The 25,081-nt window shown below is 38.9% G+C and overlaps 1 protein-coding gene across 6 annotated transcripts in view; it reads left to right on the top strand.

Annotated features, from left to right (window-relative positions):
• Positions 1–25,081, top strand: part of CARMIL1 (capping protein regulator and myosin 1 linker 1) — a 306,068-nt gene that overhangs the window by 236,370 nt on the left and 44,617 nt on the right. For all 6 annotated transcript variants that reach the window (XM_060403423.1, XM_004019095.6, XM_027958413.3 and 3 more), the window contains 5 exons: positions 8,179–8,307; positions 9,337–9,468; positions 16,865–17,040; positions 20,653–20,740; positions 23,237–23,386. In XM_060403423.1, coding sequence (XP_060259406.1) covers positions 8,179–8,307; positions 9,337–9,468; positions 16,865–17,040; positions 20,653–20,740; positions 23,237–23,386 — 675 coding nt within the window. The remainder of the gene's footprint in view (positions 1–8,178; positions 8,308–9,336; positions 9,469–16,864; positions 17,041–20,652; positions 20,741–23,236; positions 23,387–25,081) is intronic.

Below are 25,081 nucleotides of genomic sequence, written 5' to 3'. Positions count from 1 at the left end.
GTTTGTTCATATTTTTTATTTCTTACTGATTCAGTCTTGGGAGAGTGTATGGTTCTAAAAATTTATCTAGATTGTCCATTTTATTTGTGTATATTTGTTTGTTGTTGTTTAGTTAAGTCATGTCTGACTCTTTGCAACCCCCCATGGGTTACAGTCCACCAGGCTCCTCTGTTCATGGAATTTCCCAGACAAGAATACTGAAGTGGGTTGCCATTTCCTTCTCCAGGGAATCTTCCTGACCCAACGTTCAAACCTGTGTCTCTTGCATTGGCAGCTGGATTCTTTACACTGAATCACTTGGAAAGCCTGTATTTGTTTGTTGTAATCTCTCATGACCCTTTGTATTTCTGTGATGTTACTTGTAACTTCTCTTTATTTCTGATTTATTTATTTGAGCCCTCTTTCTTTCTTTCTTTTTTTTTTTTTTTTTGATTAGTCTGGCTAAAGATTTATCAGTTTTGTTGATATTTTCAAGACAGACCACAAAGATATCTTTTCAACAAAGCCTTTTTCAAAGAACTGCTCTTAGTTTCATTAATCTTTTCTACTTTTTTTTTGGTCTCTATTCCATTTATTTCTGTTCTGACCTTTGGATTTCTTTCCTTATATCATGTTGGCCAATGCTAACTTTGGTTTTGTTATTTCTCCTTTTTCTACTTTTTTTATGTGTAAAGTTAGGTAATTTACTTGACATTGTTCTTGTTTCCCAGGTTAGGCTTGTATGGGTATAAACTTCCTTTTAGAACTGTTTTTCCTGTGTCCCGCAGATTTTGGGTCATTGCGTTCCCATTTTCATTTGTTTGCAGTTGTTTTTCTTTTTAATTCCCTCTTGGACTTCTTCAGCCTTCCATTTGTTGTTTAATTGCATATTGTTTAGCCTCCACATCTTTGTGGTTTTTGTAGTTTTTTTTTTTCATGTAGCTGATTTCTAGTCTCCTTACTGTTGTGGTCAGAGAAGATGCTTGATATGATTTCAGCCTTCTTAAATATATTGAGAATTCTTTTGTGGCCCAGCCTGTGATCTATCCTGGAGAATGTTCCATGTACTCTTGAAAAGAATATGTATTCTACTGCTTTGGATAAAGATCCATTCTAATTTTTTTGTTATTCCTTTTTTGTTTAACTTTTTGTTATTCCTTTTCCTTGAAAGAGAGGTGTTCATAATAAATTTGTCATGTATGATCTTTCAAGTAGGTAAAATTATATGGATGACTTTGTATATGTAAAGATTCAGGAGTGTTCACCAAAATGTAAATACTGGTTATCTCAGGTGCTGTGATTAGGTTGAGTTCTATTGTCTTCACAGTTTTGTTTGAATGCTTTATAGTAAGCATGCATTATTTGTATAAGAAAAGTACAGCAATATCTGTTAAGAAAAACATTAATTATGAATATTAGTGAAGTAACAGGGAGTTTGGGGAAGGAAAATATTATTTTCAAACTTACCAATGCCTTAAACAGCTAAATTTTTTCCTATAAGGGACTAATTTTAGCTTTTAGTACTTTATGGTTTGCTATTATTTCCTGGTTTTAGTGTTTAACATTAAAAGCAGTGAGAGAGTGAAAATCTTACACTGAACCTTTGCCTTTGGTTCCTTTATGAGCTACCATAACATTCAATGTCCTTTTAACTTTTTCCCTCATTCACAGGGGTTTTGTTGCTCATCCAAAAAAATTACTGCCGCAACCTTTAATGCTAATTTTTAAAAGTAAGTTTCATCTTCTCAGTCGAGAGGAAATTATACACAGGAGGCATATACAGATGTTTAATTCTGTAGGGGTGACATCGCTCTGAATTATTTGAGTCATTATGTAGTAGGTATACTGCCACCTTTTCACTTTGGGGATTTCTTAGGACATGATGATTAGCAGTTTTCAGACTTTAATTGTTTCAGTCGCCTTAGGAGAGATTTATCTCCTCCTTATTGAAACTTCTTATTGAAGTTTCCAGAAATAGGAACACAGAAAGAACAGGCCCTCTGTGATTACTCCTGCTAACCGCATAGGCAGTCATCATTCCTGGGTGACACTGAAGGGATTAAAATGTGTTTTAATGAAACATTGAAGTCTCATAAAAGTTCATATATTTGTTTTTGTCTCTAGTCTTTGTTTAGGAAAGACCTTCACAAGACTCAACACTGCATCTATGCTTTTGATCTCTTATTTTCATCTTATAAATGCTCTTAATCAAGAGCCAGCAAACTTCTATAAAACAACGAAATAGTAGTTAGCCTTTATAGTCCATATGGTCTCTGTTGCAACTGCTCAGCTGTGCTGTGATAGAGTGAAAGCAGCCAGACAGTATCTGCACACTTGAGTGTGGCTGAGCCAATAAAACTTTATTTATAAAAACAGGCTCCGAATTGCCTATAGTTTGCCAGCCTCTGCTATGTCTTCTCATTTTTTTTAAAGACAATTTTATTGCCTAGAGCTATTTACTCAACACATTCTCTTTCCTTCCTTTCATGTGCAGGTTTTTATACTTGCTTTAATGGCTTCTTGCTACCCATTCACTTTACAACCTTTTGGAATGTGTCGTCTGTCCCTGTCTGTCTGCTGAGATGAGACTCAATGGACCTGGTCACAAAGTCAGAGGCCTTTTTGCCTCTTATCTTTTGATGAAAGGAGGCTGTATGTGTAGTGGTCTGACTTGGGGTCTCAAGTCAGATGACCTGGTTTTAAGTACAGATTCTGCTATTCCTTCTTGGTTGGAACTGATGTTAGTCGCTAACTAATCTCTTTAAGGCTTGGTTTCATCTGTAAAAATGGGAAAGATGACCCAAAGAAGGTTTTCAGATGATTAAATGGGATAATGTGTGCAATGTACTTGGTTTCTCACCAGTAAACATTGTTTGTTGCTTTTTTTTTTTATTATCACAATTGTCATCATTATTATAGACCATCTTATCTTTCTTGAGATACACTTCTTGGTTCACCCGATAGTATGCTGTTGTGAATATCGTTCTGTTGTTGTCTGTCCTCCTTTCTACACAACTCTTTCTCCTTTCATCTTCCAAATGGAATCCTTTTTCAAAGTTTTGTAGATGCGGAAACAGCGTCAGACTTTATTTTTGGGGGCTCCAAAATCACTGCAGATGGTGACTGCAGCCATGAAATTAAAAGACGCTTACTCCTTGGAAGGAAAGTTAGGACCAACCTAGACAGCATATTGAAAAGCAGAGGCATTACTTTGCTAACAAAGGTCCGTCTATTCAAGGCTATGGTTTTTCCTGTGGTCATTTATGGATGTGAGAGTTGGACTGTGGAGAAAGCTGAGCGCCGAAGAATTGATGCTTTTGAACTGTGGTGTTGGAGAAGACTCCTGAGAGTCCCTTGGCCTTCAAGGAGATCCAACCAGTCCATTCTGAAGGAGATTAGCCCTGGGTGTTCTTTGGAAGGAATGATGCTAAAGCTGCAACTCCAGTACTTTGGCCACCTCATGTGAAGAGTTGACTCATTGGCAAAGACTCTGATGCTGGGAGGGATTGGGGGCAGGAGGAGAAGGGGACGACAGAGGATGAGATGGCTGGATGGCATCACCGACTCGGTGGACGTGAGTCTGAGTGAACTCCGGGAGTTGGTGATGGCCAGGGAGGCCTGGCGTGCTGCGGTTCATGGGGTCACAAAGAGTCAGACACGACTGAGAGACTGAACTGAACTGAAGCTACTTCTACCATTTGACTCGCTCGTGTGGATGACTCCTGATCTGTCTCCTCAGTCCCTGTTTTCTTTAAACAGAAATTCCCTTTTTCAGCTGTTTGTTCAGCAACCCCATCCAGATGGCCCTCTGACAGCATGGAACAGCTGATTTCCCCATTTCTCTCAGAGACCTTGTCATTCACTGAGAATAGAATTCCTGGAGTCATCTTGGATGCCTCATTCGCTTTCTTCATTCAGAGTCACTATTCATTGCCCGTTGATCTCCAAAGTGTCTTTTATGGCTTTTCTTTCTATTTCTCCTGCCTGACCTTTTGCTAAGGCTTTTTATTAACTCCTTCCTGTGTCTTTTACAAGCACTGCAAGAACTAGTTAATCCATCTTCCATGTCTCCCTGTGCTTTTTTTGTTTGCTATTGTTGTTTTTTGGGTATCTTTGTGCATTTTACAGCCCATTTTCTTTGTATCAGGGAAGCTAAGACATTGTGAGTGTTAAGGGATTTTTAGATATGCACAGTTGTGGGAGGAGCTGGAGGGATAGATGCTCTATGGTTTGCATGCAGTGGTTGAACTCTGTAGCCTGACCCTGAGTCTTACACTATCTTGTCTTAGCTTAACATTCCAATCTGATCTCCTGCAATAAAATGCCTCTGTTTCTAATCGGGAAATAGGAATCCCAAGTGTCTGAATGTACCATTGCTTATGTTCATTCTTTTACTTAAAATGCCCTTTTCTTTTCTCAGTTTGTAGAACTGTTTCAGGACCCAGTCTAAAAGCTACCTTCAGCCCCAATTAGTTGTAATCTCTCCCTTGACTGAAATCCATTAGTACTTCTCATCCCCCATTTATTCATTGAATAAACACTTATAAGGGTTTGTGATGTGGCAGGCACTATTACAGGAGATGGAGCTTTGACAGTGAACAAAATGTGTCTGTGTAGAGATTACATATGCAAACTTTATATCTTGTTATGGTTAATTGTGAACATTTCTTTCCACTTCCAGGTTTTTATGTTGTTTGATGGCAAAGGCTATATCTTATTTAGGACTGTATCTCATTCAGTGCTAGATGTTGAGTTTATTTCTCTTGAATCAAATAAAGAAATAGACATGGAGGAAGATAAAATTTTCCACTGAATAAGCTATTTGCTTCCCTGGTAGCCCAGATGGTAAAGAGTCTGCCTGCAATGCAGGAGACCCAGGTTTGATCCCTGGGTCAGGAAGATCCCTGGAGGAGGAAGTGACAACGCACTCCAGTATTCTTGCCTGGAAAACCACATGGATGGAGGAGCCTGGCAGGCAAAACCCTATGGTGTCACAAAGAGTCAGACACAACTGAGACACTAACACTCACATAGTAAGCTGTTTGCTGGAACTGAGGACAGTTGTGTGACAAATTGCAAGCAACTAAAGATGGCATTTTATGGCTAATGGTTCTAAGTTCTGCACTTGGGTTCTATAGCTCACTATATTTGAAAAAGCCTAAGTGGTCACCATCAAGTAAGATATACTGTATGATTTAGTTGCCAAAGAAGCCAGTTTTGATTTCCACCACATTAATGAAAGCATAATTTGTACAGTAAGAATTTTATCTAAGAAGTCGATTTTATTTACCCTCATGTTGTGTGAGGGTTTTAGATAGAAAATTCAGAGGGGTGCATAGGGGAAGGTGTGAGTCAGGGATCACACAGTGGTGTCACTTTGGAATGGTAAAAGAAACTGGGACCATTAAGCCTGAAGAAAAAAGATTAGAGAGGAAAAAGAGAGCTGTGTTCAAACATGAGCAAGATTGTCAGATGGAAGAGAGCTTGTAACTGTTCAGAGTGTTCTCAAGGGGGAAGATATGTGACCTATAGAAGGACATGGGAAGACAGATGAAGACTTAAGGAAGACCTAGTCCAAGAATGATTGAGTACATTTCCTTGGAAGGAAGTGAGCTTCTTAAATTATGGCAGTTAGCAACTTTCCTGGGTTGCTTTAGAAAAATGGAACACTTTACTAGGATGAAGTAGAGAGTGAGTGCCGTCAGCTACCTTGAAGTCTTTGATGGGATAGCCCAAGAGATGACAGTATTTCAGACTGCAGTCTCCTTTATTTTTCTACCTTTGTGTACCATTGGGACTTGAATATGACCTGAGAATCTGAATCCTTTGTTCCCCGTTTTCAAAATTTTCATTTATGCTCTGTGTAATCTTTCTGTGTCATCTTAAATAGTTTAACTTTTCTGGGCTTGGTTCTTAGTTGTAAAGTGTCTGAATGTGATCTGTTGGGCTTTGCCAAACTTTAGCAAATATGTGTTCAGAAGAATCTTGGGGACTTGCAAGATTTTATGTCTTCTTTGAGTCAAAGAATGAAATGTTTGTTCTGGATGTGATTTTGAAAGTTCCACTTAAAGACCATTTTGCTGAGTTCATTTAAACCCTCTCTCCTTAGTGAGTGCTTATTGGCACACGTGTCAGGAGTCTCTTTGGTCTCTCATGATTGTTAAAGATGATTAGTTTTATTATAGTGCCACGTCGACATACCTCTCAGTCTTTTGTGGCCTCAGGTATGTGTCAGTTCCCTTCTTTGTGTATCAGAACCCAAAATGTGGTTCATTTTGTCTCTCGAAATTAGGTATTCCTTCTTAGTGAAATATGAATTATTGATGACCCTTTTTGCTTCAGGAAGCACAGATCAATACAGTAGTTGGAAGAGTTGGAATTTATATCAATTAAGAAGGTTTTTGAAAGCATACATTCAATTCTCTACAGGGCAAAGTAAATGCATAAAGTTAAAATGTGAACCCTGCCTACAAGCTTAGATTTTGGCCAGGGAAGATAATTATTCCATGACATACATTATTCATGTCACTTCTTTTTCCTATCGGAGTTCCAGATAGTTCACTTTTGTAGCCTTAACACATTTTACAGTCATAGGAGCTGTTCTTCATACATTAGCATTAGTATTACTGACCCTTTGTCAAGAAAGTAGGTGCTTTGAGTGGTGGTATTTTACAGGAGTGTCTTCATTATATGCTAGAAAAGAAGATGGGGTGGATGTTATGAACCTGGTTTTGTAAAGGAGACCTGGTGATGCTCTGGGAAGTAGACACGAGCTCTGTCATCAGACCATCAGCCTGCTGAGCAGTGTCGTAAATTTTCTATTATTGTGGAATTTGTGGGGGATGGAGGGTTGATTTTGGCTTCCTATGGTTGTTATTTCAAATAATTCAAAATAAATAGAAAAGTGTGAAGTTAAATAAAAAAGAATATTATTGGATTGTCACCTCTGCCAAATCTGCCCTCCTTGATACGATAGGGTCTCTGGTGGATAGATATAACCTAAATTTTTTTTTTTACTTAGTTATCTTTGGCTGGCTGGACCTTCACTTGCTGCGTGGGCTTTCCTCTAGTTGTGGTGGCTACTCTCTAGTTGCAGGGCATCGGCTTCTCATTGCAGGGGCTTCTCTGTTTGTGGAGCATAGACTCTAGCGACACAGGCCTCAGTAGTTGCAGCTCCCAGGCTCTAGAGCACAGGCTCAATAGTTGTGGCAGGCTTAGTTGCTCTGTGGCATATGGGATTTTCCCGGATCATGGATCGAACCCCTGTCCTGCATTGGCAGGTGGATTCTTTACCACTGAGCCACCAGGGAAGCCCCCCAGCCCGCCATTTTCTTTTCTTTTTTAAAGAATAGACAACCTGCAGCTTTGATCAAAATACTGGAGAAACTTTTAAAACCACACCGTAGTTGTCTTTTTCTTCAGACGTCTTAGCTTTGTTCATGTTTGTCTCTATGCATACAGATATAGAGCATAATCTTACCCTTCTGTACTAGTTTTTGTCCACAGTACTTAGCTGCCACTTCTCTTTGGGTTTTATGGTTAAATCCATGAAAACAACTGAAAGTGATTCAGATGTAATTAACCTGGGAGAAGGAACCTTAAAGTCATAGAAACTAGATGTTATTAACTTTATTATTGCCTTTGTTAATATAATCAAACTTCAGCTTATGCTTTTATGGTGGAAAATCATATGATATAATTGAACTAATTTAAAAAATTAAATTTCCAGGGATGTTCTGATTTCTATAACATTGGCCAGTTGGCCACTGGCTGTGGGCATCATTTTATCATCATCTCAATTGTCTCAGAATTGTATATCTCCTTTTTCTGTTTTTTCAATGCTGAACACCACGTCTGACTTGTAGAGGGTACTCAATAAGAATTAATAAAAGAGAGTTACTATCAAGCAAAAAGTCACTGAGTAGCTATGAGATTCTGAATCATCAAGAAATATTCAGTTTTGTTTTACATACTGCATTTCCTAAGGCAGGAAAGGGGACCACAACACCATAGACATTTACCCAGAGTTAATGTTGCCAGAGGTTTCTTGTAGAAACAGACAAATTAATAATTGCTATAAGCTGCCTTCTCAAAGGTTCCAGTTAGGAGATGTTTCCATCTTCATTCTGTGTTTCCTTCTGTCTGAACATCGGCTGTGCTGACTTGGGTGCTTGCTGTCCTTTTTATGGTGTGGAGCAGATGATTGACAGGATGTGTGTGAAAGTACAAGATCATCTCAACTCCTTGCGAAGCTGTGAGGGAGATGCCGTCCAGGAAGATTTAAAATCAGCAGAAAGACTCATGCAGGATGCCAAGAACTCTAAAACGGTGAGTTTCACTTCTGGCTACATGAGAGTCTTCTGTAATGAAAAAGACTTTTAAACTTCAGTTTTAGAAGCTACTTCTAACTTGCTTTACCTTTCTACTCAGTTTTAAGGTTACTAACAAGTGGCAAAGTGAGCTGAGTTAATCTTCGCCTCCTTTCTGTACCCCCATGCTACTACTACTACTGCTAAGTCGCGTCAGTCGTGTCCGACTCTGTGCGCCCCCATAGACGGCAGCCCACCAGGCTCCCCTGTCCCTGGGATTCTCCAGGCAAGAACACTGGAGTGGGTTGCCATTTCCTTCTCCAACCCCTATGCTAGTTACTAATAATCAAAATACATTCGTCCCTCGGAATCTGCGGGGGATTGCTGCCAGGACCTCTTGCAGATACCAACATCTGTGGATGCTCAAGTCCTTTATATGTAAAATGGCATAGCCCAGATGGGCCTCTGTATCCAAGGGTTTTATAGCCTCTGATACAGACGGCCGGCTGTATAGAATTTACAGCAGGGGGCGCTGTGACTCACAAATGGTGTAATCAAGTCCTGGGTAACCTCAGGAAGGTGGCAGGAGTTTCAATGAGTAACAACTCCTTGGCAGTATACTGCCAAGCTGATAGCATGAAACTCCCTTCTGTCACTTGTAGAAGGAAGCTTCTCTCAACTTAGAATTTTTTCCCCAACTGTGACTTCATAGAGAAAGGACTAACTGGGAATCAGAAAGCCTGGGATCTGGTCCAGGCTCTTCTATTTGAACCACACAATCATTGAATTTTATGAGTAGGAAGAAAACTGTGGATTAGTCCGATGCTCTCGCACCCCACATGAAGACATTAAGGCACAAACAGGTAGGGAAGTATTCCTTTGCTCTCAAAGCTGGACCTGTTCTGATCTGTGTAGAGAGTCTTACAACAAGACTATCTTAGATTATCCCTTATATTTCTTCACCCTTTTTACTAACTCTGCAATGACTTTGGTGCTTATTTAAATCATTATTTAATTATGGAGAGGTTACTTTTATTTTTCTTAACAGCTGTTACCAAATTTATACCATGTTGGTGGTGTATCTTGGGCGGGAGCCAGTGGTTTGTTATCCAGTCCAATTCAGGAGACCCTGGAATCAATGGCCGGAGAAGTTACAAGGGTTGTTGATGAACAACTCAAGGTTTGTGATTTCTGTTGTTTTGCAAAGTGACATTGTTATGCCTTAAGTGTGCATGATAGCATTTTGTACCGTGCTACCCTGTATTTTATAGATGTATGTGTAGTAAAGTTGAATACTGTGTCTTTTCCAGCTTCATTTATAATTTTCAGAATAACTTTTTTGCATATAAGATCAAGTAAAACCTGTCACATTCAATTTTGTTTTTGATGGTAAATCTCTAACTGTATTTCACATATGCCAGTTTGCCACTGATAGAAGAATGATTGATTTCTGCTTAGAAAGAGAAGTCTGATTCGTGAAAAAATATCTTGTTGTTACGTTTGATTTAGAGACTGGGAGAGATGACAGGTGCTCTGCTTATAGCACCAAATTGCTGCTTGTATGGAAAGGTTACCACTAGGTAACTAGATAATAGTCTTTGTAAAGAGCTGCTTGAAAGATTAGGAAAGGGATTTAGAAGGAATAACAAGGCACTGGAAGTAGCAGAGACTGGTCTAGAGGCTCAGAGACTGAAAAAACAGCCACTGAAATGTAAGTGGAGAGAGTAATGTAAGGCCAGTTTTTTCTTAAGGGAACTTCAAGAAACAGCTAGAGCAGCAACATTTCATTTTCAAAAAGTTTCATCATTTCCAACCTGCCTGTTCAAGGATGCCATAAAAAGACCTTGTCTAAATTTCTGTGTTTATTTGGTCCATTTTCTTCTGAGAACACAATTGCTATAACTCGGATTTGATATGCAACTTAATCATAACTTTGCAACATGCTAATTACTCCGTTTATAAATTAAATTAGCACAGGCGAGAATGTTGTGGATTACTTAGGCATTTAAGTCCCTGTCTTTCTGTGCGCATAATGCAGAGAGACTCTTGAGTGTTATTTTTCTTTGACGGTGGTTATTGTGAATACATTCTGAGCAAAGACAAAGGGGTAGAAAAACAACTGGTTGGATGGTACAGAGTTCTAGCAGGTCAGTTGTTACTTAATAGCACTTGTTTTATCCTCCATGAAGGGTCAGATATGTTAAAAGGATACTTTCTTACACATTTAAAATAAAGTCATCTGTGTTGCTTAGTTACTTCTGACTGTAAAAAATGAACTACTCATTGTGAAACATTTAAAGAATAAAAATCACTTGAAATCCCAGAGATAGCATCATTCTTAATATTTTGGTGACTTTCCAAACATTTTCTGTCTATACACAGTTTTACATATATGTGATCATGCTATACCTACTTTATTAATATTTGGTACAATATCAGGAAGACACTTCCAGATTGGTGAGTACTCACCATTTTAGCGGCTGCGTGGTGTCTCATTGCAGAGACGTATCAGTGTCCTGGGAAAGCGGCAAACCTCCTCTGTGTCTTTCCCTTCATGCAGAACCCCTCACATTTGACACCTCTGGTCACCAGATGTGTGGGTGTTTTCCCCAACCCAGCCGGGTGTCCTACTGTTTAACTTCATTCAGACACTATCTGCCTAGAGATCCCACTGGTTAAGGGCTCAGACCCTCAAGACTGCCCCCACCCCACTTCAGATGCCAACTGGGAGTCCAGGTTGTCACTGAACTCCTGACCAATCGGCGATAAATCCGAGGTCCTTGTAACCTCACCTCCAGGTCCATTAACTTGCTAGAGTGGCTCCCAGAACTCAGGGACACACCTATTTATGTTTACCAGTTTATTAAAGGATATGATAGAAGATATAGATGAACAGCCAGATGGAAGAAATGCTCAGGGTTAGGTATGTAGGAAGGGACTTGGGGCTTTCGTGCTGTCTTGGGGCGCACCACTGTCCCAGCACCTCCATGTGTTCACCAACACAGAAGCTCTGAACCCATACTCTTAGGGAAGTTTCATCATGCAGGCATGGTCTGTCATTAACTCTATTTTTAGCCCTACTCAGAAGGGAGGGTGGGACTGAAAATTCCAAGCTTCTAATCATAACTTGGTCTTTCCAGTAACCAGTCCTCATCCAGGAGCTACCCAGAGTTACCCCAATAGAACAAAAGACATCCCATCACCCGGGGAATTCCAGTGGTGTCAGGAGCCAGGATCAGAGTGCCAATATTAGAACAAAATATTGTTAGTGTTCTTATACTAGTGTTATAGTTCTTATCCCCTAGTATTCTTATCACTTAGGAAATTACTAGAGTTTCAGGAGCTCTGTGCCAGGAACTGGGGGTAGAGACTAATATATGTTTTCTATTATCTCACAGCCAACATAATTTATTTTCTAATTTCTAATTAATCCTATTAGAATAGATTCGTATAGTTGATCCATTCCTAGGTCAAATGGTACACATGTTTTATACAATTGTGTATATTCACAAACTGTTCTCCACTAGTGTACCCAACTGCTTGTTTTGTCACACGTCACCACTACTAAGTGTGTTAACCTTTTAATATTTGTAATGGGGTAAAAAATATCATTTTGTCTTTTGGATTTCTTTAATAACCAGTAATACAGAAAATAATTTTATTATCCATTTGTATTTCTTGTTTTGTAAATTACATATTTGTATCTATTGCCTAATTTTTTCCTTTAAAGTACTGGTAAGAACTCCTTATATGCTAAGAATGGGCTGGCGTTTCAATCAGCATGAATCACAGCAACTGAAAGTTTCCCATCAAATGGCTTCTAAGGGGCACTAGTTTCAATTGGTCTAAGCCACGAGTTATCCCTTGAAACCTGGGCACATTTCCTTCCCAGTGCACTGAATGGTTGAAATTGACTTGCCAGTCATTCTTGGGAGGGAGTAGAAGGCAGAGGTCTAAACTAAAAGGCATTTGAATTTTTAAAAGCCTGAAATAATAACATTTTTAAGACTCAAAATATTTTTCTGTGAATAGACATTCCCCACATTTCTTGAGGCTGACCTTTCTGACCCCTTGTCATTGTCTCCAGTGTTTCCGCTCATCACAGCTTCCTTATTTGAATGTGTTATTGCCGCCTGTTCTCATTCTCAACTATCCCTGAGGTCCCAGGCTCCCAAATGCCCTGCTTTTTCTATTCCCCACTCCCTTGTTTTCTTTAGTTTCAGTCGTTTTGAGTTGCAAGTTCCCTTCCCTTCAGGGACTTCTGGCATAAATGGAAGCAAATCCTCATCACAGCATCTTAATTAAATGTTACTCATTAATTTCCTTTCCACTGAGTTCACATTCAATTTTTGATACTTTCAACAGACTGTAGGCAGTGGTTTCTTTTTTTTCCTTTCAGTTTACCTGACAAGTGAACATCATTTTACAAATAAATAATCCCCATTTGTCTATTGATAAAGCTTTCTAGCACCTTGATTTTCTTAAAACTATGTAGGGAAAATGCATTTTTACTACAATCAATATTCAGTTTCTTAAACAACTATATTCTTATTTCACTAGTAGTACAATATTTTATTTGGGTAAAAAAAATCCTTCCTCTGTTTCTGAAATTGAGTAAAATGTTATACTAGCAAAAGCTAAAGTGAATGGATTATTTTGTAAAAGTATGTTTTTACTGTAGTGAATTAAAAAAAAATGGGACTAGCAGGTTTGTGACCTGGGTTTGCTACTAGCTGTTTGTTCCAAGCTCGTTGGCACTGAGCTTCCTTGTGCAAGACTGTTTTGGTGTCAACATAATTAGGGAGATTTTATCCTTAATATTCGCTCATCCTGTGTCTTGCCATTCCCTTCTCCAGGGGATCTTCCCAACCCAGGGATCCAACCCGGGTCTCCCACACTGCAGCAGATTCTTTACCTTCTGAGCCAGCAGGGAAGCCCTGTATTGTGGCCAGTGGTACACATTTTGAATTCTGAATGAGAATAATTTCAAATAGCTCTTTGAGCCATCTTTTAGGAAAGAATATTAGTTCAGAAAAGCCAAAGAAAGGACCGGAAGAGCCAACTTTCTTAGCAAACTTCCTGGAGGAGAAAAAAGGCAGGAAGTGGGGAGAAAGTCCTTCTTTGAAAAGAGGTGATATTTTCTCTGAACTGGTCTCTTTTAGGTATTTTTAAATGACAGCTCTCCTCCTGCCCCCCCACCCCTTGTTTTTGATCCTAACATTTATTCCTAGAGTAATCCTAGGTGAATAAATAGGATCTGAATGTTTTAACATAAGGAAACTTATTTTTCCCTTCTGGACTTAACTTTCAGAATGCTTGTTTTGGCCTTGAAAATTCTTCATTTCCCCCAGGGTTTCAACTGTGAAATACTTCCCTGGTAAATATCAGGTTTACTGAGGAAATGAGGCCTGAGGGGCGTAGGTTGTACTTTGGCAAGTACTAACTCAGTTTGCTGGGAGAGGTCTCTGAGTTTTCTTCTTTTCCTACAGTTTATATTTTTCCAATGCAAAAGAAAGAGATTCTAGAGCACTTTAGTGTGGAAGTTGTATTTGCTTGTAATGAATGACAGCTAGTCCTTTGCTCATTGCAAGAATATCTGAGTGTAACTGCCATGTAAAGGATATTAACCCAGTTTATTTTACAGACATTCTAGAGGGTTTCTAAGTACCATTAATTGTTTTCACAGTTAAGAAATTTAGACCCTCATCTCGGGACGATACCGGCAAAATAAAATCTTGGTGGTTGCATTTCAAATACAGGGTCTGCTCATTGAAGTTGTCTGAAGGGAGTACACATTGACTAACAAAATAGAGAATATGTAAGAAAAGTTAAGAAATGTGGAGAAAGTGAGAAAATTTAACATAAGCCTGCATTAGATTTCCACGAGGAAAGAAAAGATAAAGCCATGGGTATTGAAGAATATAGTTTGGTGTGCAGAGGGCCACAAGACTTGAAAGGAGGTGCTGTTTAAGCACCTAAGCTGGGGGTTGGACACAAAGAAGTGGTCAGTGGCTGCATTACAAGTTTGTCCTGTGATCCTCCCCTCTTGCCTCTTCTTAAAGCTTTCTATTTGCTTATTTGGCAGTGTTGAGTCTCAATTGCAGCACACGAGATCTTTGAGTCAGGCCGGATCTTGCATTGCGGTGCACAGACTTTCTAGCTGCGACACTCGGGTTCGCTTGTTGCAGCCTGTGGGCTCCAGAGCACGTGGGCTTTAGTAGCTGCAGCTCCTGGCTCTCTAGTTGTGGCACCTGGGCTTAGTCGCTCTGTGGCATGTGGTATCTTAGTTCCCTGACCAGGGATTGAACCCAGGTCTCCTGCAGTGCAAGGCAGATACTTAATCACTGAGCTACTAGGGAAGTCCCTCTTTCTCCCCTTTCTACTAGCTTGTCACCAGAAAGTCCACCATGCCTGCCTTTAGGTACCATTGACTCAAAGGAGCAGAGGATGAAAATTGTAGGTAACAGAGAGGAAGGGACACTCCTGTGGGTGGTGGGCAGGGCATTGGGAAAGGGTGGTTGGAGTAGGACACAAAAGGCTTGAGTCCCCACCTCACTTGTTCCTTGAGCAAGTCTCCTCCGAACCCTGATTTTCTTGTCTATAAAATGAGTTTGCTAAAATCTGCCCTCCCCGCACACAGGGTTATTATGTGAATCAAAGGAAATCATGGTTGAAATTACCCTGGAGAGCACAAAGTGGTGCATTATATTGCTGGCCAATGTGGGACTAGAGCTGGTGGTAGGAAACTAACTGCAAAATATCTGTCGAACTGGACGCCCAGGACCAGATGAAATTCCTCTCTGTAGGGTCAAAGTTATGTGACGGTTGATTTGTAGGGCAGAAAGAGACCTTGGAAATAATTTTGTAGGCGAGAAAGCAGAGATCAACAAAGATTATTCACTTAATGCTACTCCCTCAATATTCCATAGAAATTTCATGTCAAGATCTACATTGGAAGCCAGGCTTCTTCTCTGGAGTTCATTCCAACTGAATAGCATCATTATGCAGGGGGACCTTTCAGAGAGTCATGGTTGTGTTAATGAACATGATAGAAGGCAAACAGCATATTGATACCAGTGGTGGTTCTTATCAGGAGTGTGGGATTCCATCTGGAACAGAATGTATTAATTTTAATGCCAGTGATGAAAATGATTTGTCTTAAACTGACTCATTTGGCATCACTTGTAGCTGTCTTGGAATAATGTACTAAGTCACTGATTAGTCAGAGTTCCAACAGGGACAGAGCACTGTCAGCATACAAGTGGCTTTTGGAAATTTCTCAAGTGGCTGCCACCCACCTCTCCTCTCCTGCTTTTCATGATGTCTCTACAAACATCCTGCTGTTCTCCTGCTCATCGTATGGTGTCATGAGAGATGTTACTGTTGGGATTGTGCTCTGCACGTGAATATATGTGCAGAGAGACTCGGCTTTCCATAATGATGCTCCATTAGTCCCATTCATGCTGGAATAGTAATGGGATCAAGCTTAACTTTCAAAACCAAGATCTCATCATGAAGATTAGCATCTCTGAAAACAGATTAATAGCATTATCTGTGGTACACTGAACTTCTCTTGTATGCTAGACATATCGATCCCTTTACATATGTAATATCATTTAATCCTCAAAAATCCTATGAGACGAGAACTTTTTTCTTTGACATTTTATAGTTGAGTAGAGTAAAACTGAGAAATCAGTAACTTGGTCCAGTGTCCCTCAGCTAGGATTCAAATTTAGGACTGATGCTAACTCGTGTGCCCTTTCCATACTCACCAGCCATTTTATCCATCTCAAGCAAATTGTTTCATTTCCCTTAGCTCACATTCTTCAGCTATAAAATGGTGATCACATGAATAGCTTCTCTATGCATCTTCACAGGTGTTAGAAGGATAAAATGTGCAGAAACATTTAAAAAACTCTGAAGTGGTATTTAAGTAGGTTTTTAAGTGTAATAATTACTAATGTTTATAAAGTGTTCATGAATATTTTTCTTTATTATTTATTCATTTTTTGATCTTGCAGCAATTATAATTTTACCTAACACTGAAGCTTTTCTTTTAAAAGAGGAAAACTAGCAGTATTTAGAGTGGTTTACTACTACTGCTCTTTTGATAGAGCTATTAAATGATTTACCCTGATTTGAGGTTTCTGTGATTTGTGAAATTGCAGAGGAGTTCAAACTTGATATATTTTCCAGGGGCATCTGTAACTTTGTTTGCTAATACCCAGGAGGACAGTCTGGTGTGGGCTGAATTGGTGTGTATGTGTCTTTCTAAACCTTAATTGTGAATGCCTCTGCGTTAAGTAAAGCTAGCACACTATCACATTTCAGATGCCAGAAGCCTGGGCGGATCTGCCAAGTGTCTGATTTAAAGTGATTGCCTGAGATCAATGATCACCCAGCAGTCACAAGTCACCCTGGGACAGCTCCGAATCCCCAGTCTCACCCTGGGACTCTCTTGTGTCCCTGCCCTCCGAGAGCTCAGTGTCATATATATAGCCACCTTTCAGTTTTACGGCGGGCGCCTCTGGGTCTGTGTCCTCATCTCTCTCTCTCCGCTTTATGCTGCATTGCAGGCGTTGCTTGAGTCCATGGTTGACGCTGCCGAGAATCTTTGCCCCAATGTGATGAGAAAAGCCCACATTCGACAAGACTTGATTCATGCCAGCACTGAAAAGATTTCCATCCCACGTACCTTTGTTAAAAATGTCCTGTTGGAGCAGTCTGGAATTGATATCCTTAACAAAATTAGGTAGGTTTATAATATTCATAAACCGAGGCGCTGCAGTGTCTGTGAATGCCATTGAGGCAGCTGTGAAGGGTGTCATTGTTGGCTTTATTCATACAGAATGTATGTAGGCGTGTCTAAGAGGCAGTGACTGTATATAGAGATAGCCATGCATAAATGTGAGGTTTTATACATTTCCAAAATTAGGTGACTGCAGCTATGCCTGCCTTACTGAGGAATATAAAGTTACCTACCCTTTTTTAAGAGTTTTATTTTTTTAAGAGAGGGGTGCATGTTTGTAAGCCTTTTATTTATTTTTTTTCTGCTTCTGAAGCTTATCTTTCACCTTAATAAATCTAACTTTTGAAGACAGAGATCAGTTTGCTCTCTGCCACCATAATATTATAAATCATGCACAGCCCATAAATAAGCAAAGAGCCCCACTATGACGTCACCATGTTTTCTTTTGGTGGGTCTGTGATACTACGCATGTGCTAATGGTGCTCTGGAGTGTTTACATAGATTCCTGGTTGATAAAATTTGAAAAACATGCCAGGGTATAAACATTTAGAAGGTGTGATCACCAGCAAAGTTTCCTGGATTTTTACATAAGAACTGTGAGATGACCACCAGTATTACATTATATAGCTCAGGTAATTCTCATTATATTTTCTAGTTGGAAAATCAGAATGTGAATGCATTCAAAAGCATTTAAAATTTCCCATTTTAATCACGTCCAAATCTTGATTTGAATAATTAGATATAGCAAAAATAACAGCTTCTACGTGGAGAGTTGAGTGGTGGTGTTATGTAATATAGCTCGATGACAGCTGGCAGGAAAAATGAGAGGTAAAAACAGAATATGCAAAAAAAAAAAAAAAGTCATCACAAAGTAGATGTTGAAGGCTGCTAACCTTAAAGCTAGACTATAGACTTTTGAGGGTTTTGGAATTCTGCAGTAACTAGACAGTCTCAGGGCTAAGATGCAGCTGTAGGGGGTGTGTGTGTGTGTCTTTTAAACAAAGACCCTAATGCCTATTCAACTGAATTGTAAGACAGTTGGAATGACTTGAGAAATTAAGGCTTTCAGAGGGTTTATAGACTCCATTGATTAGTGATTTTATGAACTCTAGCCCAAGTATGCTTACGTATTTCTGTAACCTCTAGTTTCAGAGTTTTTATTGGAGCTCTTTAAATGTTGAGAATAAAAAGCTGTTGACCACCATTTTTTCATAATAGTGGATTGAACTACCAATAGATCATATTCAGCATTTCCTGGACTCCCAGATTCTGTCAAATATGCTCATTTCCCTTGAAAAATGGGCAAATTCTAAAAGTTGAATAGCAGTACAGAGCTCCTCACTTCAGTGGATCAGTTGTATGTCCACCAAGTCCTTGCTTGGCTTTTTATACTGCTTCATGCTGAGTAGTGATAGGAGAAAATGTGCGCATGCAGACTAAGTTGCATTATTTCCTTTGAAACATTTTACAAACTGGAAATTCAGTCAAGAAAGAAGTAGAGCACCCAGCAGCAAAACAATAGAACGGTCCTGAAGCATTAAAAAATAATTGCTTTTTAAAAAAAAATTTATTTTAGGGGGTGGTGGGAGGGAGGGTCAAGAGGGAGGAGATATGTGCATGATTATGGCTGATTCACATTGCTGTACAGCTTAAACAACATTGTAAACCAGTTATCCTCCAATTAAAATCAAATTAAGATTTTTTTCTTTTATATTGGAGTATATTTGATTAGGGGACTTGCTGATAGCTCAGTTGGCAAAGAATCCACCTGCAATGCAGGAGACCCTGGTTCAATTTCTGGGTTGGGAATATCTGCTGGAGAAGGGATAGGCTACCCACTCCAGTATTCTTGGGCTTCCTTTGTGGCTCAGCTGGTAAAGAATCCGCCTGCAATGTGAGAGACCTGGGTTCGATCCCTGGGTTGGGAAGATCTCCTGGAGAAGGGAATGGCTACCCACTCCAGCATTCTGGCTTGGAGAACTCCATGGACTGTATAGTCCATGGGGTCACAAAGAGTCAGACACAATAGTTGTGTTAGTTTGAGGTGTACAGCAAAGTGATTCAGTTATACATATACATGTATCTATTGTTTTCATTTTAAGAACTGTTTTTTAATGTTATAATTTGAAATAAATTATCCCTCCTGACGTCTGAGAGGCAGAGGGTAGGAAAGAGAGAGAAACTACTGACTATAGTCTTGGGAGGAAACAAAATTCCCAAATATATCTAAAAGCATCAGAGGAAGTGCTTGTTAATACTGAATTCCCAGGCCTTCTGGAGGTTTGGGGTGGGACCGAGTTATTTGTATTTTTAATTAGCGACCTGGGTGAATCTTATCAGTGGACACCTCTGGAGAATAATAGGGTATTAGATAAACCAAATAGCTAGGGAGACCTTGGTTCAGAGACAGGAATGAAAGAAACATTCTTTTATCTTTAGCCCAGGACTGTTTTTACTTTTGGCATCAAAAAGTTGGTGCTTCCCTCCTGCTCTGCCATCAGAAATGTTTCTGAAGAGACATGCAATGAAAATTATCGCCTTTCAATTAGGAAGGTTTTCCCCTGTTACACAAATATACTTTCAACTTCAGTTTTAAGATTGCTGCTGCTAAGTTGCTTCAGTCGTGTCCGACTTTGTGCGACCCCATCGATGGCAGCCCACCAGGCTCCCCTGTCCCTGGGATTCTCCAGGCAAGAACACTGGAGTGGGTGGTCATCTTATTTTGATAACTCTTTTCCTTGATGAAAAATTTTTAGTATTATTGACTTCAAAAGTAGAGTGAAATTATGTGACAGTGTTGAAACGTGGGTATGTAGCTCTCCAGCACACTTACTTTCAATGTATTTGTGCATTTATGCACATTGGTGCATGTGTGCCCAGGTAGGGTTATTTAGACTGAAGACACACGTGGAAGTTGAATTCTTGGGAATACCAAATAACTAAAATGCTAGCCCTTGGATGGAAACCTCAGTGGCAGAGTTATTTATTAGTAGAAACTGTAAGCTGCTACTTCCTGTCTGGGCATCCTTTTAAGGTTAGGCAAGAGGCACTAAAACTAAACATTTTGATAACTTCTGCTCATAAAAGGCAAGGGAACAGTGAATTTGTAACTATTCAAAGTACAGTGGCAAGTCAAAGCAGAAGCATTTCAATAAGGTACCATTTGATTGGTTAAAAAGTTGTTTAAAAGGTGAGGGATATACATATGAAAGAAATAACCAAAGCTTTCACAACCAGACTAGATTTTCTTAATTTACTCCAGCCCAAGTTTGTTTTCATTTTGTCAATGGATGAATTGTTCTCACTACATGGTACATATGGTTTCCATTAAGTTTGTCTTTATCCAGATGTTTTTCATTCCTGCCATTAAATCTCGAATTTTGAAACTGCAGAGGCAGGTTGACATTGATAAAGAAAGGCTATTACCTGTGTGTTTATGGCAGTGTTTAAGGCTTATTTTTGGAAATCCTTAGCCCTGTTCACACATTCTTGTATGCTATTTTCAAAGATAGAAACAGAATCACATTTGACCTTATCAACATAGCATCAAGGGGGGTGACTTTTTCCCTCTTGCACAAATTAAAATGCCACTCTGTGCTTTTGATTTTCACATAGTGAGGTGAAGTTGACAGTGGCCTCCTTCCTGTCTGATCGAATCGTGGATGAAATTCTGGATGCACTTTCACACTGCCATCACAAATTGGTGAGTGCTGTGGTCATTTGTACAGGACAGCCTGGTTCATTCTGTGGTGATGCAGGGCAGCCTCCAGCGTGGGAATGTGGTTGATTTTCTACATTTTATTCCTTTGTAGCTTTATGGGTTAAAATCCTAGTTTTCCTTCTTCGTCTTCATTGTTTCCAGCTGTTCTAGAACATGTTAGAATTTCTCCAGAGGGAAAATGGCAGGGCAAAGCAGAAGTGATAATATCCAGAATTGTTGTTCATGTATAATAAACACAGGTCAAAAATTTGATGGGAGATGATGCTGGGACTGAAGTCTAAAACTGAGAGCTTCGTTTTAAAGATTATAGTTCACCCTTGAACAACACTGGGAGCTAGGGGCAGAGACCCTCCCTGTAGTCAAAAATCCATGTATAACTTATAGTTGCCACTCCACATCTGAGGATTCCACCAACCCGGATTGTATAGTATTTACAGTATTTCTTATTGAAAAAAATTCTCACGTAAGTGGGTCTGCATGTGTCAAACCCGTGTTGTTCAGGGCTCACCTGTATTTATCTGTACTTGTTCTCTGATATGATTATTTGATAACAGAATATTCTTAACATGGCAGAAATGAATTGTCCAAAGAGTAAAAGAATTAAATGGACATATTCTAGTGAATGAAAACCATTGAGTGTCTAACTAGGCCTTTGGATATAACCAAGGTGAAAAAATAAAATTTTCTTCATCTAAAGACTGGTTCCACATTAAGATAGAAACTCCGTAGAAGTATTTCCAGTATCAGTGCATATGAAAAATGTATCAGAAACTTCCTGTTTCTTAAACTCTGAGGCACAGATGAAGGTTTTATAACTGGCTATGTTTTGTGTCTCAAAAATACTGGCGTTATGATACAGTAGAAATCTCCCAAATAAGTTATGACAGTGTTTTCTCCAGAGAAAAATTTCAAGTTAATTGTGTAGCCTGAAGATACTCAGTTTTATGGTGATGAATTGTTGAGTGATGGTGGAGAACACTGGAGCAGCAACAACTTCTGAGGGGAAGGCAGACAAAAGGGGTATTTTGAAAAATTCATTTGAGAAGAATATACGACTCTTCTCTAAAATCTAAAAGATAAGATAGACATCTCTAGCTATTCAAAGTATTGCCTGTGGACTGAAGCTGGCCCGCTAATAAAAAGTTACTAGTCCATAACAAGGTAAGTTCAGAAACTAAGAGGAGGTGTGAAGAAACTTCTAGAGCAATTTGACGTGGCAATAATATCCAAACACATGTTATTTAAATTTTTTTATTATCAAATGTTTTTTATTGTCAATTTTTATCAATATATTGGCTTATGGCAAATTGGAAGTTTAAAACTGATTCATCACCCAGAGATTTTAAGAAGCTCTAGTCTGTAGTTCATGGCATGATAAAGAGCTATAACCTTGTCAAGAGATCACAATTCAAACTTTCTTTAATAAGCAAAACCAAAGTCAATAAAGCATCCTTTATAGAAATAGTTTGTTGATAACCATAGCTCTAGGGATGGCCTCAAAATGCCTACTTGAAGACGGCAATACTAGATGTTGTGTCAGTGTGGCTGCACATGGGAACTACACTGAAAGGTTGAATTTTTTTCCCTGTTTTTGCTTTTGTCCTTTGAAGAAGTTGGTAACTCAGAGTATTGACATTTTCTTTTCATAAGCAAAAAAGAATTGTGTGAATGCACTTATGTTTTGAATTTCTTACTGTTGATTTAGATAGTAAGACAAGAGCTTAACTGCTAAGTGAAAGAAATAGTATCTTCAAAATGAAACACTACTTTCAAAGACAGTCCAATAACACTGTTTTCTCCAACTTAAGTTTAGAAATGTTCCCAAAGGTTCCATAGAATTGTCAACTGGTTCTCATCTTTGCAGAGTTCCTGGTGATGAATCAGCTCAGCACTCGAGCTTATTAATTTCAGCCCAGTTTGTTTCATCTATTACCACTTTTTTAGGTTTATCTAAAGCATAGCATTGGTAAATAATGTCACATAAAATATAATAATTATTACATGAAAACAAAGCTTATTAAAAGTTTGTTAGCAGTTTCTTTCCTTTTGGTCCTTTTACAATAGGGGAGGTTGGAATCATTTTATTTCTCCTCATTATGTACTTTTGAGCACTTGATGGATATAATTTTATGATTGTATTGAAGATTGAAAGTTGAAAAAAATCACACCAGTCTCCTACAAATGTTCCTAATATATCTTTTGGAAAACAAAAATATGTGCCTACTTGGTGCATATCTACATGAACATGGCAAAGACATATGAATTACCTTTCAAGTGAAGTCTCAAAAGATGTTCGGAAGGAGGTTTTGTCATTTCTTGTTTTAAATACTCCACCTTCCAGAGAAAGAGGATAAAAGAGGTAACAACTCCAGCGTGAATTTATCGAGTTGCCATTAACCAGGTGTAGACATTATTCTTCACAGCGCCCTCTTATGGAAGGTATCTGCTGGAATTCAGTTGGTTGTCTTGACTCTCTAGGCTGACCATTTCAGCAGACGTGGCAAGACCCTTCTTCTGCAAGATTCCTTGGAGATGGAGCTTGCTGAGGAGAAGCCGGTTAAACGCTCCATCATCACGGTGGAGGAGCTCACGGAGATAGAGCGTTTGGAAGATCTGGATACCTGTATGGTAAGACACAGCCTTTGGCCACACCATTATCTGCTTCACTGGATTTGCTACTGTCTTAAAAAAAAAACAAAAACTCACCTTTACAAACCAGACCAAATAAAACTTCCCCCAAAGACAATTCTTTCAAGAACTTGTTGCTGTACAGGGTCTCTCTACTAATGAAGCTGATAAAGCGTAAGCCTTCAGCTTCCCACGAAGGTCCTCTCACTTTATTTGTAATTTTGTAAAACTTTTCTTAAAGCGTACCCCTCCCCACCCAACCACTCCCCCCACCTCCTCCTAAATAAGAAAAATTGTAAAAATTGCAGTACACAGAAAAGTTGGATATCTATCACTGTAGCCATAGTGGGACAAAATTCCTAAATTAGGAGAAATCATTTATTTACCTTTTAAGAGTCATTTGTGACAGGAAAATATAAATAAATAAGCCTTCAACAAAAATGTGGGGAAGGACTTTTTCCCAAATGAAATATGTAGGGTGACTATCTCTTTGTTGGTCTTATAGGTTTTCTTTTTTTTTTTTTTAATGTCCTGCTTCTTCCTGTTTTTTCTTTACATCATTTTGGGGTACACTCTTAGATCTGCATTTCCTGGTTAGTTCCTATTCTCTGTCATTGACTTATATATTTTAGAAGCTGGAATATGATGCATTTGCTCGGTGCATCCATCTGGCTGTAAAGCTAGAGTATTCAGTTTTATGATATCTCATTTTTCTGGGGACAGTTTGATGTCAGTTCTTATGTTATTGTAAAATTTGTGTTGTTAGTATATTTCTCATTTTACCATTCAAATAGTTGTATATACCTCTGTATTCAGCATTGTTTTCACTCTCCATATTTAGTGCTTTTATGTTTTGCTAAAATACTCATTTTTAGTAATTTCTTATAATCCAAGCGGGTGTTGGTGAGGCTAGGTTTGGTCTACTTATGTGCTCAAATGTTTCTACATCAGCTTCTGATGTAGAAGCTTTTAGTAATTTTTCAACAAAGCCATCGTAAAGGAATCACGTGGATGCTCAGTTGCTTCAGTCGTGTCTGACTCTCTGTGGCCCCATGGACTGCAGTTCACCAGACTCTTCTCCTCTGTCCATGGGACCTTCCAGACAATAATTCTCGAGTGCGTTGCCATTTCCTTCTCTAGGGGATCTTCCTGACCCAGAGATTGAACCTGGCTCTTCTGCATTGACAGGCAAATTCTTTACCACTGAGCCACCTGGGCTTCCATATAAACTATTGTTATCATCTTTTAAAATCTGTGAATAAAATAGTTAAATGCCCTCCAGATAAAACCTTATGATATACAAGGAGACTGGCAAAGAAAGCCTAAAATATATCTTAGATTTCAAGTAACATTCTAGTATAACTAAAGATGATAAATAATTTTCCATTTAACTGTATAAATATATATTTAGTCTATGTGGAGGGAATTACACCAAGTTTTTTAAAAGTTGCTTGTCTAGCATGTTATAAAATGTAAATTTAATAAGTATTTTAAATTTTGTTTACATTTTGAGGCAATAGACACTATGTTATCATAGGGTAATTATTCTAGAAAGCTCTTTGCCATTGTTTAGTCATGTCTGACTCTTTTGGGACACCATAGACTGCGGCCTGCCAGGCTTCTCTGTCGATGGGATTTCCCGGCTTAGTCTAACCCTAAAAGAAAAGGAGTAATAGGAAAATATTTGAATTAAAA

This window comes from Ovis aries, chromosome 20 (assembly GCF_016772045.2).
Source record: "Ovis aries strain OAR_USU_Benz2616 breed Rambouillet chromosome 20, ARS-UI_Ramb_v3.0, whole genome shotgun sequence".
In the NCBI taxonomy this organism is placed as follows: domain Eukaryota; kingdom Metazoa; phylum Chordata; class Mammalia; order Artiodactyla; family Bovidae; genus Ovis; species Ovis aries.
This window is presented reverse-complemented; position numbering and strand designations above follow the sequence as displayed.